We start from the raw sequence: 15,405 nt of genomic DNA on the forward strand, positions 1-15,405 counted from the left end.
GTAGGATTTCTTGTGTCTAAAGCTCACACTACTTTTTTTTTTAGTTAAATAAGACTGTAAACTCTTTTTTTTTGGTTAAATTGGTTTTCTGTTATTTGTAAGTGAAAGCATATTAACCGATGAAAGAACATGCCTCAAATTGTGAGAAGAAATCCATAAGTTTGTATCTAGTTCTTCTTAAGGAGAGAGAAATATGTGCAAGTCATTGGAAGGATGGGACAAAATCATGCCCTTTACTGGGTTGTCGAATTCACTGGAGAGCAAATAATTTAATTAGATTAAACTGATTTTTAAATGCACCAGACTTTTGAAGCTAAGACTGGACACTTTCCAACTCTAGTCCTGCCAGTTGGTACACAAAACGTAAATTCAATCTTCCTATCAGTGAACATGCCCTATTTAGAGGATGACTTTTGTAGTGGATCAAAATACGACTCTGGTTAGGAAGGAGGTGATCCATGCCACAAACAAGGTCAACCACCTCCCAACCTCAAAATTACTTCAGAACAGTGGGAACCTAAAAGCCTCTTTGGTACATCTGCTCCTGGTACATTCTGGCCCAAATTAAAAGCAGACATCAGAGCAGTGAAGACAAGATAGATAAGTCGTTCTTGGTGAAAAGGTGAGGTCAGAAGTTGTGATCACCTCGAAGCCTATACATTTGTTATTGATAACAAGATACATATGACATTACATTTCAAAATCCTAGAATCCTGGAACAGTGAGTTAGTTATGAAGCTCTGGGGAGATTGTTTATACAATTGAGAGGAAATATTTTACATGGCGAGAGGTGCGTGATGTATAGGCACATATTACTCTAACATATTTTATAGAGTGAAGATACAAATGCAAACTTTTAGATAAAAGTCACCGATGACAAATGCATACGTAAAGGCGGGCTGGGGTACAGTCCTGGGCTCAGGCAATCAAAGCTAATCACAAACCATCTCCTCAAGACATTGTAAGCGACAAAGGTTAAATTTTGAGACAATTCTGTAACATTCAACAGTTATCATATGCAAGGCCTGGTCTTGGTATGTTGAACTGAACAAATGTGGTTATTCTAATAAAGCTAATATTTCTAACTCACCAATAAGTATGTAATGAATGTGCACTTTGTACCTATTTTGTATTTATGGTGATTCGTTCCCTAAAAAGCCTGTTTTGTTTTCTTGGAAAATGACATGGAGTAAGTAGGGGACCCTTGAACTCTGTACACATAAACACTTAGGAATAGAGTGATTGTCTCCCTTGTGTTGCAGACACAGTGGTCATTCGATGTCAACACCCCCATACAACTTCACAGTAATTAACGTATGCTTCACAGCTCTTACATCAGCTCCGTTGGGACCTTGGGGACCTCTGGGGCCGGGAGGGCCAGGTGGACCCTGTAAGAGACGGACATAAGGTTATGAGGCCACACTTAACTGCACTTGGGAAACCGAACGGTCGCAGCCTGCAAAAGCAGTCAGTGGAGCCCATCAGGCTCATAACACGTTCTTGGTGGACACGACGCCACATTAGCAAATGCTTCTTTATACACAGCTACGGGGAAATTAAAACTGCAGGGGAAACACTGAAAAAGGTGCCTGGCCAGTGTGGCTCAGTGGATGGAGAGCTGTCCCACGCACCACGAGGTCACAGGTTCCATTACCAGTCGGGGCACATGCACATGTTTCGGTCTCGATTCCCAGGAGGGGCGTGCAGGAGGCAGCTGATCAATGTTTCTCTCTCATCGATGTTTCTCTCTCTCTTCCTCTCCCCCTTCCTCTCTACAAATCAATAAAGGCATATTTTTAAAAATTTAAGAAGTCTATTGCTGCTATCTGGTATAATGAATTCATAATACAACTAGAAATAGTTTGTGCCAGGATAGGCCAGAATGCTAGTGTAGAAAAGGAGCGAAGTTGGAACAAGAAATGGTGCCTGAGTAGCTCTGGAATTCTTAATTCTATAGAGTATTTTAAAATGTGTATACGTGTTCCATAGGTTAGAATTGAAATACGATTAATTGCCTGGTTGTCTCTCTAAAACGATGGTTCTCTCTCCTTGTTTTGCATTAAAATGAACTTGGACGCTTTTAATAAAGTATGGGTGGCCAGCATCCGTAACCTCACACTTGTGATTAGTCTGGAGTGAATGCCAGGGCATTGGTATTTTTTTTAAAGGTCACAGTTTATTTTAATATCATGGTTGAAAAGCTTGTCTACTCCCAGCGTTACCGTAGGTCAGGAGAATGCATTAATATTCAGGGAACCTAGCAGCCACGTCCAGGGGATGCCTGCTCTCTAGCCGGTGCTGCGTGGAGTCTTAATCAGTTACTGAACCAGCACCTTTATGTCCCCTGTTATTCAGTTCATTGTGATGAAAAAAAATCATTTCTTATTTGAAGAAAATAAAATCTAACGTTCAAGTGTAAAATTATCAAACATGTATTTTAAGGAAGTAAATAGTGGAGCAATCTTTATTGAAAGAAAGCAGCAATTAGGAAATGCATTCATTATATTTCATTATTAATTTCAATGATCCTACCTAATTGTTTCCTTACCCATTACAGTGCTTACTAAACACACATAGATATTTCCCATTTTCAGTTGAACCCTGAGAGCAGAAAGCCAGAATCAATCAATGGAAATTATGTCATCACGTTCTAATTAATTGAGAATTCCTTGTTAAATGAAGACTTTTGAAATACAATTAATTTTAATACTGTGCTAACATTTGCTAATTATTCAAATCCTGGGAGACCACTATCCATTCTTTATTTACGCCACATGAAAGTCCAGAGCTCAATACTAGTAAATAACTGAAGTGCGGCAGTTTATCTACGCCTCGGGAATATACGCACATAGAAATGGAAGATATATCACAATATATCACCCAGCGAGAGCCCCATGTGTGTTCACCATTACTCCAAAGCGAGAAAGAAAAAACAGAGGTTCAACGTGATGAGAGAGACACAATGGTCACAGATGCAGGGTGGGTAGAGGAAAGAGAAAGCATCCATTTGAAAAGCCATAGCCTTTAGGACAACTTTGTTCACATTAATAAACCTTCAGGAGATATTAGTAACATGGGAATCCATCCTATCTACTCGATAAAAACCAAAACGTACCATGGGACCGACATCCCCATTTTCACCTTTTTCACCAGGTGGGCCTGGCAGACCCTAAGAAAATAGAATAGAAAAACCATAAAAGTCACTCATTTATTGAAATTGGCCAGTTTCTGACATAAAACCAAAAAATAAATATAAAGTTAAGTTAGAACTTTAACGTGAAAATTAAGATTCAGAAACTATCATATCAAAATACTTATCATGTAAGAAATGACTACATGTGATAAAATCTTATATCTACACTTACAAATAACATGCAGGCTTTGTATAATATTATACTTTGAGTTTAGTGACCAGAACTCACAGAGCAGGTTGCACTCAAATGTCACCTGGCTATGTCTTCATGGGAAGATTACTGTACTTTTCCCTTGAACTTTCTCACTAGGTCCCCCACGTAGAATTGTTTATTTTTCCACTTTCATATCACAACATGCTGTACACAGTCAAATTGTATACAGCACTTAAAAACACAAATTTGCCTCTTGCTTGTGTACTTACAATCATGATCTCTTAGGTGTCATTTTAAAAGTGGTAATAGTTTCAAATCTAGTATAATTATGGAATGTTTCAATTTTTAATGTTATTTGTATATATCTTATACACTCTATACATATTACATTTTTAAAGCTGATACAATAGAATCTAGGGTGTAATCTACTTAAGAAATAAAAAAACACAGGATGCAAAGCTTTAAACTCACTCTGGTACTTTAGAAAAGTATTTACATGGCACCTCACTACAGTAGCAGCAAATTATTAGACCACGACCCACAGTGATAACTGCATTTTACTCGTTACTCCCTCAACCTGCACATGCGAAGTAGCTGAAACATGGCTTCTAACAGTCATGCTGTGCAGGAAGGCCTGCACAGGTGAGGGCCTTTGATGTTTTCATTCTATTTTACTTATCCTGTTCCCTTTCATTTTTTATGCTGGGGATACCCCATTAAGTGGTTTTGATGATCTACTGCTTCCACATGGCCTAGTTTGGGGAGAGGGTGCTTTACCAAGTAGATATATAAACTTTTAAAACATTGGGATATGCTCATTTTGATGAGGAAATCTTAAGTGCTGATTTATACTGCACAACATCACCAGGATTTCATTTCTTTTTTATCGTATGTCAGACAGGTGTCTAGGAAAGTGGCCTGCTACATGGAATTCCCAGGCAGTTGCCATCATCTACTGTCGGTTCCAGAATTGCTAGAGAAGCTCCCGGGAGGAAATAGCCAGGTAGAGTTGCAGATTTTGGTCCGCCTGAAAACTACCTGGGAGAGATGGCTAACATTTTAGTCTCCAAGATCCACAGTCTGAAAGACGCTAATTCATCGATGGAGCACACAAGCTTCAATTCTTAAACATGCAAGCAGACATGAACACAGATGAAATAAATATTTCATTTGTAAGTCCTTTTTTTTTAAGTAATCTGCATTGCAACTTAGGCATAATTCAGTTCTTACCAACACCAGGTAAATTAACAATCACATTCCACCTCCTTTTTTTAGAGTGCATCTAATTTGGGATTTCAAATTAAATGACCTATAAATGCTTGTGGATAGATTTATTTCCTTAACAAGCCCAGCTCTGCATTGCATCATTTTTTTTATGCGTATGGTCATCCCTAATATTAACTCAATAGGAACCTGATAGAAAAAAATTTTTTTCTTTCTAATGAAGTTTGATTATAGTTTGAGTTAATTAAGACAGAATGTTCTTATTAAAACTAATAGAGACATAACGAGTCCGGTTCTCTTGTTGCAGGGCTAAACCTCCCTACTGGCACCGGGTGAGTCGGTTTTCGTGAGTCGTCAGTGTTTCCTGGGAGTAATTTATACAGGAGGAGGTTCTGTTTTAAGGTCTGCCAATTTGAAATAATTTGCCACTAAAGTGATGAAATGAAAAAATGAATTTAGGCCAAAGACGTTCATTCTATGTCTCCTTCATATGCAGACAAAGAGTAAACTTCAAACTGAAAAATCAAGTCATTTAACCAGAGTATTCTATCATTATTACTTAGGTCTATTACAATTGCTAATATCTATGCTGCCATGAAGACTCAATTAAAGGACGTAGATCAATTATGAACATGTTAATCACATTAATATCGTTTCAGATTCCTGATTTAAAGAGGTAGCCATGGCAAAATAAAATCCATTTCTTAGTGTATCGATTTCTTGAGTCACCTTATCAAACAGCACATTTATTAAGTTGAGGTAATGAAGGTAATTTTTTATTTAATATGTTATAAATATAAGCTACCAGGCATCTTCTTTAATCATGAGAACTAAGTTCCTGAATTACACCCTTATAGAATTCAGAGCAATCTCTTAAATGAGAAAGCGGACAGGGAATGGTACCATAGCCATTGGCAATCTAATTTTTAATGTCTTGTTGTTTTCAAAAACATGTGTTTTTCACACAGTGATGTGTAGTACTCATGATTGCTTATTTATTATTGTCTAATAAGTGTAAAAGAGTAAAACAGTAATATGAGAATAAAATCTGCATTTTCCAAGTTTAAAAGGATATTTCTTGGCATGAAAATAAAAGTGGAAAATGATGATATCATGTTCACTGGTAGACATACAATGAGATTTATAACAATAATAATTATGATAATTAATTACATAGTTTACAATGTAATTTGTATAATTATATACATAAGCTATTTAATATTAACAACCAATACTCTGGGACTTGTGAAAATAAAGATAAAAAATGAAATTTATACAAATTCCACTTCTATTTACTTTTCTAGAGCCTCACAAATTTTTAAGTGCAGTGAATAGATGATTTAATTTGAACATTTCTAAAATTTCTAATGTGGCATATCTAACATCAAAATGGTACTTGAATGTTATTTAAAACAAAATTTTGTAATCTTCTAGAGCAGCAGTCTCCAGCCGGTGGTCCGTGGACCCTGGAGGTCCGTGAGGTCCGGAGGTTGGTGACCGCTGCTCTAGAGGAGCGCGAGGTGGGTGTAGAATGAGCAAGTGGACAAGGAAAGCTCGCTGTTTCCAGTTTGTAGGAACCTGAGCGCAGTAGGAGGAGGTAGCCAATGGGACAGACATCAGTGATGCGTGTGTTCCCTGGGAGTGACGTCAGTGACATCAGAGACGCGTGCGTTCCCTGGGAGTGACGTCAGTGACGCGTGCATTCCCTGGGAGTGACGTCAGTGACGCGTGCTTTTCCTGGGAGTGACGTCAGTGATGTGTGCGTTCCCTGGGAATCCGTCTGAAATTCCTCACCTGCGGTGCTTACAGAACACACTTCCTCTCCTGAATGCACTCTATGAAACGCACATCACAATTTTAAATGTGATTTTAAACGATCCATTCACTGTTATGCTGCTTATGTGACCCATTACTCTAACGTTTGCTGTTGGTATTTTTGTTGGTGGCTGTGATTGGCAGTTGCTATTTCTCAGAATGGTTTTAATTTTTGCTAGCCATCTGAAATGCCAATTTTCCTGCTATGACATGTACGAAAACAAAACAAGATGAAAAAACCCTTGTAACAATTTCCTTTTGGCTATCAGACTTAAACAAGAGTCGTTTTTCAAACAGAAGAATAAGGACAGCAGATGTGATATCAAAGATGGGCTAAATAAACACCAAAAACAGAAACTGGGGCAGATACAGCTCCAGAAATATGAATATCAACAGGTAAAAGGAAGTTGCAGCTCAGATACACATATAAGAAAAACAGCCTTAGGGTTAGCCCTGTCCCAACATTCTGCTCTGTTTTACATCCAGCAGAAAAGCTGGTGCGAAGTAGGTGGAATGACAGAGGACACAGGCAGAGAGCAACGTACCTGAAGACCGATGGGACCAGGGGGTCCCGGGAAGCCTCTTGCTCCCTCATCCCCTTTCTGTCCAAACATCCCCTGCTGACCTCTGGGCCCTGGCTCCCCGTCGCCTCCCTGGCGGAGAACAAGGAACATGATCACAAACTGGGAAGATGGTGACTGGGGTACACGTCATCATAAAGTGTAAGGGCTTCCGGTGGAATCCAAGCTGGTGTAGGCAGCAGTAAGCTTGTATCAAGTGGGTGAAGCTTCCATTCTCTGCTGCAAATATCCCAGTGTTCGTTTTGTTCATATTCCTTGTTTCTGGGGCACGGCTGATTTTAATTTTCTTGTGTACGCCCAGTGAAGTAAAAGCTTTGTCATAGGGAAAAATTCCAAAAGCATTGACTACAATGTACTTCCCAACTGGTTAGGGACTCTTGTGAGATGAAGTCACAAGGGCTTTTGTTTATAGAGATCAGCTTGGTTAGCTCTGTTAGATCTTTTACATTTCAGCCCATGTTAAGCATACGAACAATATCACATAGTCTGGCTATGCAACAGTTCATGAATTTAATCGGGGACTGTAAGGATTTAGGTGGGCTGGGCAAGGAGGGATACTTACAGCAATTCCAGGGGCGCCGACGGGACCCTGAAGACCTGGGGGGCCGGGAGGACCCTAGGGGGAGAGAGGAATCAGGAATTCTGCAGCTGAGGCCAGAGAGTCTCAGGAGCAGAGGGCGGGCCGTTCTCTTCGCTTGGTGATGAAAAGAAGTCTTTCCGGTGTAGCGCAGTCAACCACTATGGACGTGCGTCCGAGACTCACAGGTGTGTGGCTGCAGTCCATTTCACATCAGCGGGTATGAAAGCCACTCAGGTCTGTGATGTTGCCGGTATTTAGACATGGGTTTCTGTGCTAACTTAAATAGCGGTGAGGTTTCACATCTGAAAATTTTCAGAATACCTGGTCTCTTGACTGAGGGATGTGAGTCAGAAGGAGCACATGAGAAGTTGACCTGTGTGCTGTCATTCTAAGTGCATGCTGGGAGGTAGGGGCCCTCTGCATGGGGAAGACAGTGGTGTGGGGAAGTTAGACTGGTCCCCGTATGTAAGCACGTGGAACTGAGTGTTACTTAGTAAGTATACCAGGACTCCTTCTTGTGAACAATAGATTTGAGTAGGCTTATTAGTCTTACAGGAATACATGTTTCTTGCTAACTTACATCTTATATGTCAATACTGAAAAGGCCTTATAAATCATCCAGGCACGAAAGAGAGTCATTGGATTAGCTTGTTCCTTAGCGTAGCTGCTCCGAGTTGGAAAAAGTGCTTAAAGCGAAGTTCCACGGAACACGGAACCCTTCAGGTGTGAACGAGGTCAACATTCTTTTCATAACAACGAAGACTTTACTTGTCTTTAAACCACATGAAAATCTGAACTAATGATGGCAGGTAAAATTGCTGGCTGGAATTATTGCATGTATCTGAATATACACTGAGTATGATGTTGGCTGTGGGCTTGTCATCTATGGCCTTTATTGAGTTGAGGTATGTGCCCTCTGTTCCCACTTTGCTGAGATTTTTTCATAAATGGGTGCTGGGTTTTATCAAATGTTGTATGTAGTGATATGATCATGCAGTTTTTATCCTTCATTTTGTTTGTGTGGGGTATCACGCTTATTGTTTTACAGATATTGCACCAGCCTTGCACCCCCAGAATAAATCCCACTTGATCGTGGCGTATGATCTTTTTAATGTGTTGCTGGATTTGGTTTGCTAATATTTTGTTGAGGGTTTAAGCATCTATGTTCATCAGGGATATTGGCCTGTAATTTTCTTTGTCGTGTCTTTATCTGGCTTTGGAATTAGAATAATTCTGGCCTCGTAAAGGGAGCTTGGGAGTCTGCCCTCCTCTTGAATTTTTTGGAAAACTTTGAAAAGGATAGTGGAAAGGGGTTTTATTAGAATCGACTGAATTCAAAGTAATATTGGACATAAATTGTAATTGAAAAGGAAAATTCAAATTAAAAAATAGAATTGATTGAATCCCAAATGTTATAGTGTTGATGTGACAATCTTCTGATACATAAATAATCAGTACTAATTCTCTATCCATGGTCATCAGCGGAAGAGGTTGAGTGAATAATGCCCCCTCACTCCAGCAGAAAACTCACATTTTCTCCTTTGTCGCCCTTGCTGCCTTTCTGTCCGGGCTCCCCGATTTCACCCTGTATTGGAAAATTCGAGGTAAAGTTTATCTGTAATAGGCCATACCAACGCACCATCATCACTATCATTTCCCTATTAAATCTGATGCTTACATAATTGCAGGCCAGCCCTACATGTCCCTGTTTCAACTGTAAAAGGCAGGTTGCCTCCGCTTCTCACTTTCTGGTATTGACTAAAACACAATTGAAGTCCACTCAACCTGGAGGGATATTGCCACAGGATTTTTACTTTATAAAATCCATTTTGTCTGAAAAATTACCATGATTGTCTGATAACAGAAGTACATTGACTTATTAAAAAATGTATAATTACATGGCAATGAAAAAGTATTTTTTCTCCTAGTTTCCAAAATGCTAAAATGTTGCACATTATCAGCATTTTCACCAGTGTTGCTATAGTGCCTCGCAATAACATTAGACGATATATACCTTCAGACACAGCATCACAGTTACATGTTCAGAATGAAGAGCTCAGAATCTTTTACGTTAGTAAAAGAGAGAGAGGTGCAGGATTATCAGACATGTTTGCAGCCCATTCCCAAGTCCTTACTCTGCAATACCCAAGACTCAAGGGCTGGGTATACACAAGTAACTGATGACACTAATTTCACATTTATTCCCAAAGCCTAGGTATTCACACACAAATGAGCGATTTGGGCACCTGCTACTTTTTTCTCATCCTCTTTGTTCTTATGTCTGTTCTGTCCTTGTTCATACCCCACCTATTTCATGTTTACTAATCCCCCAAAATCTGAAATAAAACTTTGGAGCCCAGGCCAGATGCATGAAACTTTAGAGGAGGCACCTTCAGATTTGGGGTCTAGTCCTAGGTTAACACGTAGGGCTCTTGAGGAAAAGCCACTTTCACAGGATACACGAACGAAGAGAGGGGACCCACCTTGTCTCCGTCCTCCCCGGGGGAGCCGGCGGGCCCAGCCGGCCCGGGGAGCCCCACGGGGCCTTGCACACCGTCCCTGCCCGCGGGGCCCTGGGGCCCCTTCTCTCCCTGTAATTGAAAAGCCAACAGACCGTCACTTTGTGGTGAGAAACCTGCACATTCGCTGTTTGCTACAGATTTAAGGAGCAGCGCTAACAGTCACACTCCAGCTTCCAGATTTGCAAGGAAATTGCCTAAAGTTCTCAAGAAAAAAAGTATTTTGTAAAGGAGGATGCAGAAAACCCATCGCCTCCTTCCCAGCCAGGGTGCTCTCCTTGGTAACGAGGTACGAATCGCGGGCGATGGCCCACAGGTCTGATCGATTCGTCTTAGAATTTTTATTTCGAGCACACATTTCCTAATCAAGTTCCGAATACCCATAAATCGGATGCTTGATATTTGCAAGAACTCGCTGAGCCTTTCTTCTTGGATGGTGATACCAGACACTGGCCGTTAGGGCTAAAAATCCCTCAAAACACATTTGCTCACTGCCCAACCTGGCAATAGGTTTTGTTTGTGACCTTCCTTGTATTTTTAATAGATGTTTCATGCATATTCTACAAAGTGATTTAGAACTACAGTTCACCTGATCCCCACAAAATATTGTGGCTATCTTCTTTTCTGTCCAAGGGGGCACGGCCTCATTTTAACATTCTAAATGTTTCTGAAAGGTGATCGTTTACAGAAAACAATCATTTTAATTTGGAAACCTTTGAATAATATCACAAACAGTCATGAGAGCAAATGCTTGGACAATGGACTCAACTAGTTTAATCTAAAACTAAAACTTGCTAAAACTAAGTCTTCGTGATAAAAAAAAGTATTTTTAAAATTATAGGCTTAACCTAGATTACATGTTTCAAGACTGACATGTACACAAATCTATTAAACTCATATTTTCGCATATGATGTCTGATTTTCATCTACATTTACTGAATGAGTCTGTGTTTTCATCTTGGAGGATGAGAGAAAGCTTTTATTTTTTAGAAAATTAATATGATTACATCAAAAGCAGGAACCAAAAGAGGGAAGATATCTTGACACAGCAACATAAACCTAGTGAAGAACAAAATATAGCTTATGATCACAAGTATAAAAATTTAAAAATCCAATACATGTACGATGAAGTGGCTGGTCAGATGTTCCCCATCTCGTTCACTGGAGACCCAAACTCAAATCACATGAGAAGAGCCGCCACTTTCTATGGGTTTCACTTGCATGAAAATGATTGGAAATAAATTTGTTCTGCCCTGGCTGGTTTGGCTCAGTGGATAGAGCGTCAGCCTGCGGACTTAAGGGTTCCAGGTTCGGTTCTGGTCAGGGGCAATGCCCAGTTTGTGGGCTTGATCCCCAGTAGGGGGCGCGCAGGAGGCAGCCAATCAGTGATTGTTTCTCATCATTGAAGTTTTTCTCTCTCCCTCTCTCTTTGAAATCAATAAAAATATATATTTAAAAAATAAAGTTGTATTACAAGAAGAGAGAAAAGTGCACACCTTTCTAAAATATAGCGGCAAGGTATAGTTTTAATCAAAACTCTAATTTTATTTTTTTTCTTAAAGGAGCCAAATCAGAAGCCTTTTACATTAATAATATCCAATCCCTCACAGAATTAGGGTTTCATAAAGTGTGGAAAAATATCAGCTCATTTCATTGAATTTGAAATATTCTCTCCTATAAAAATAAAGAAGTGTGTTTCTATGCCAGGCACATAGGCAGTGAGAATGCAGTGGCGTGTGAAGAGCTAATATCCTTGAATAAAAAGTAATAACTTTTGCAGGGCGGCAGGATAATATGTTTTTCTCCTTGAAATTACTTACAGGAGCACCTTTCTCTCCGGCTGGACCGGGGGGACCCTGGGGTCCTGGACGCCCTGGCAATCCGATGGGGCCTGCGGTGCCTGCCGACCCCCGCTCCCCTGGGGAGCCCTGTACACGGGAGAAAAGGCACGGGTTACTAGTGATGGGAAAGGGGAAGCAGGCTTAGGAAGCAGGGACCTAGCAGTGGGGTCTTACAGTCCCATGTCACTTGTAGACAATTACAAAATCTCAAGCAAGAACAGTTGTGCTCACTAGTTGAAAGATTAATTTCTAGTCCAATACCAGAGTTAGGAAATATTACTGAAAGATAAAATAATTTCAAAGGCACATATACTTAATTTTTTGAAGATGTTATGTATTTTTCATCTAAATGTAAAATTATTATACAATTAGAGATATGCATTAGTCTTTTCATAAAGTCTGTGAACATGATGGCTTTAAAAAATATAGGATCTAAATGTACTCATGTGTGGTCAATAGAAATTTCCCAGATTTTCAGGAGAAAAAACTCTAGTTGAATGTGTATTTTCATGAAATGATGTGGTATAAAAATTAAGACAAATGTATATTTCCTTAATTGGATACCTGATGACCGGCAAGTACATGAAAATAACTTATGGCTTTTACTTAAGAAAAGAATGCTTGTTAGTTTGATAGTGAAGTATGTCTAATATTTAAAATCAATCAAATATTTTCATTTATGAGAAAGAATGTTCATTTGAATCAATGGCAATGCCCACAGTTGGTAGGTATTACGCACTATTTTTACTGTACAAAGCTGAGCTAGTTTAATGACTCCCTGGGACTATTAATAAGATTACATTTCAGATTGCCATCTTGCCTGTGAAACCTGCATTAAAATTAACAATGAAAACATATTACTTTCTGTAGTTAAAACACTGCTCATGATAATGTCATAGCTCATTCATTTCAAAACAATGGATGAAAACTTTTTCCATGTGTATTTGCTCCCAAAAGTACAGCTGCAATTTCCTTTTGTCAGTTCTTTCAAACACTCTGTAAGTCTAGATATTTTTAATAACAGCATGCTCTTCAGTGATTTCATTTTATACGTCTATCAATGAAAGGGGAAGATCTCCAGTGATACGTGGCGATTAAGCAAATTCCATTAAAAACTTGCAAGTCTCACCGGAAGATCCCCAGGCGGACTTTGAACAGAATAAACCTATGAATCCTCTGGTAGCAGCTGAATCACTAATGAGGTCTGATTTTTTTAAAATGAAAATTTAAACCCAATAATAAAAAGAGGACCCATTCACACGTCCCACAAAAGCACAGTGAGAATCCGAGTCTGGTGCCTGGGAATACAAAATGTATTATGGTGGATATCAGCCCTTGAACAAACACATCGCAATGCGTTTTTCCCATAAAGTGTAGACACTTGTAGTGATGGAAATGACTGCGTTTCTCTGTAACCGGCTATAGTAGAAACGGAGGGCGTGATAATTGTCAGATAAATAATTGCATCTAAAAGGAACGTGTTTGGGTTTAAACGTAGCTTAAGTGCATAATGATCACCTCCACAGGGGTAGAATTTTAAGGGTTTTCTCTCCTCACTGATCTCCAGCAATTCACGTAATTGCTGGCACACAGTAGGCCCTCAGTAGTGTGTCCACTGGGTGTATGGCCTTTTCCTTCCCAGCGCTGGAACCACTAGCCTCCTCCCACCGTGAGCAAACCATTCGCTTCTCCCTGACTCGCTCTTCTTGCAGATCAAAAAGAGTTTAGATCATGAAGCCAAACAGTCTGATAACAAATCAAGCAATGCCGCCAGTTAGAGCATAAATTCTGAGCACAAACTCCAAGTCCTGTACTCTCTCAGCCTCTGGCCACTGATCCGCACCGCCATCTCCATCCTTGGCTCCTTCCTACTTGGATGTAAGCATCTCCTGAGCTCTCCCCTGGTCCCCACAGAGAAAACCTGCTTTATCTTTAAAACTACAGCACGTGACACAATTAGTCTGTAGGTGTAACCCTTCTAAGAACTTCGGCTTCCTTGTTTGAGGAGGAAGAGGAAGGCACTGAGAAAAAGGTCCCTTGGAATGGGATGCAGGGGAAACACAGAGTGATTAGGAACTGGATAGGAAGGGTTATGAACTCCTAAGGAAAAGTCAAGGGGAAGAAACATTAGCACCTGGCGAGGACGAGCGAGGCGCAGGCTGGGGGGGTTGGGGGGGGTGCAGGAGCCATGGGGAAGGAACAGGGTGGACTGTGCGATGGTGCAGCTCGCACCATCATCTCCCGCAGCTGTCGGCCCCTCGTATCCTTTCTCCATCTGGGCCCCCACTTCTCCCGGGGAACAATGCAAATGTGATTGTAAAACTCTAGCTTGTACGCATCACACGACTACATTTCTATGAATCACCTCATTTTCCGAGAAATGATGATGGTGACGAAGGGGATGCCGTATCAGGAAAAAAAAATAGAGGTTATTTAGGGAATACATTTTCCTCGGTGTTGCTTTCTGGTAACAGGTGGCAGACGCCATGTGAGAATTTGCTGGTGTAATATATTTGCGCGCATTGTGCGTGTACATAAGTGTGAAGCGCGGCCCAGTTCATGCTCAGCACGTGGGGACGGCCGCACTGTGCCCTCCGCTCTGGCCGGCCAGCCCCTGCTGCTTCTGCTGGGCGCGCAGGCAGGCGGGCACTTAGCGGGCGAACCTCTGAGGCGGGAAGCGTGCCTGTGCCTGGATGGGCATCTACTACCAGCTCTCGGATGCAGCATGGGACATCCAATAAGCACGCGGAGGTGCCAGACTTCAGGAGCCCAAAGTCACAGCATCCTGTTGGGATCATTTTGTTTGTCGGCAGTGAGAGCATTAAAACAATGTTTCTTACCCGTCAGCAGAGGAGTGGATTAAAAAACTGTGGTACATCTACATAATGGAATACTATGCTGCTATAACAAAGAAGGAACTTTTACCATTTGCAACAGAATGGATGGAGCTGGAGAGCATTATCCTAAGCGAAATAAGCCAGTCAGAGGAGGATAAATATCACATGATCTCACTAATATGTGGGATGTAATGATCAACATAATTTGATTAACAATAGATGGATCCAGAGACAAATGGGAAAGGGGGGGAGGTTAGAAAGCAGCCAAAGGACTTGTATGCATGCATATTAGCATAACCAATGGACACAGACACTGGGCCATGGGGGCTTGCCCGGGTGGGAATGGCTGAGAGTGTGGGGTGTCAATTGGGAAAAAAGGAGACATGCGTAAAACTTTAGACAATAATAATAATAATGAAATGTTTCTCACCCGGCTGGCGTGGCTCAGTGACTAAGCATCATCAACCTATGAACCAGGAGGTCCCGGTTTGATTCCTGGTCAGGGCCCAGGCCCAGGTTGTGGGCTCCATCCCCAGTGTGGGGTGTGCAGGAGGCAGCCAGTCCATGATTCTCTCTCATCATTGATGTTCTATCTCTCTCTCCCTCTCCCTTCCTCTCTGAGGTCAATAACAATATATTTTAAGAAAAAGGTTTCTCAATA

The 15,405-nt window shown here is 40.8% G+C and overlaps 1 protein-coding gene across 1 annotated transcript in view; it reads right to left on the reverse strand.

Moving 5' to 3' along the window:
• The window catches only part of COL11A1 (collagen type XI alpha 1), a 126,235-nt gene that overhangs the window by 31,426 nt on the left and 79,404 nt on the right, over positions 1–15,405 (reverse strand). The window contains exons 44-50 of the mRNA XM_015563513.1: positions 11,887–11,994; positions 10,031–10,138; positions 9,079–9,132; positions 7,530–7,583; positions 6,932–7,039; positions 3,116–3,169; positions 1,335–1,388 (exon numbers count right to left, since the gene is read on the reverse strand). Of these exons, the coding sequence (XP_015418999.1) occupies positions 1,335–1,388; positions 3,116–3,169; positions 6,932–7,039; positions 7,530–7,583; positions 9,079–9,132; positions 10,031–10,138; positions 11,887–11,994 (540 nt within the window). The remainder of the gene's footprint in view (positions 1–1,334; positions 1,389–3,115; positions 3,170–6,931; positions 7,040–7,529; positions 7,584–9,078; positions 9,133–10,030; positions 10,139–11,886; positions 11,995–15,405) is intronic.

This window comes from Myotis davidii, unplaced genomic scaffold (genome assembly GCF_000327345.1).
Source record: "Myotis davidii unplaced genomic scaffold, ASM32734v1 scaffold217, whole genome shotgun sequence".
NCBI lineage: Eukaryota > Metazoa > Chordata > Mammalia > Chiroptera > Vespertilionidae > Myotis > Myotis davidii.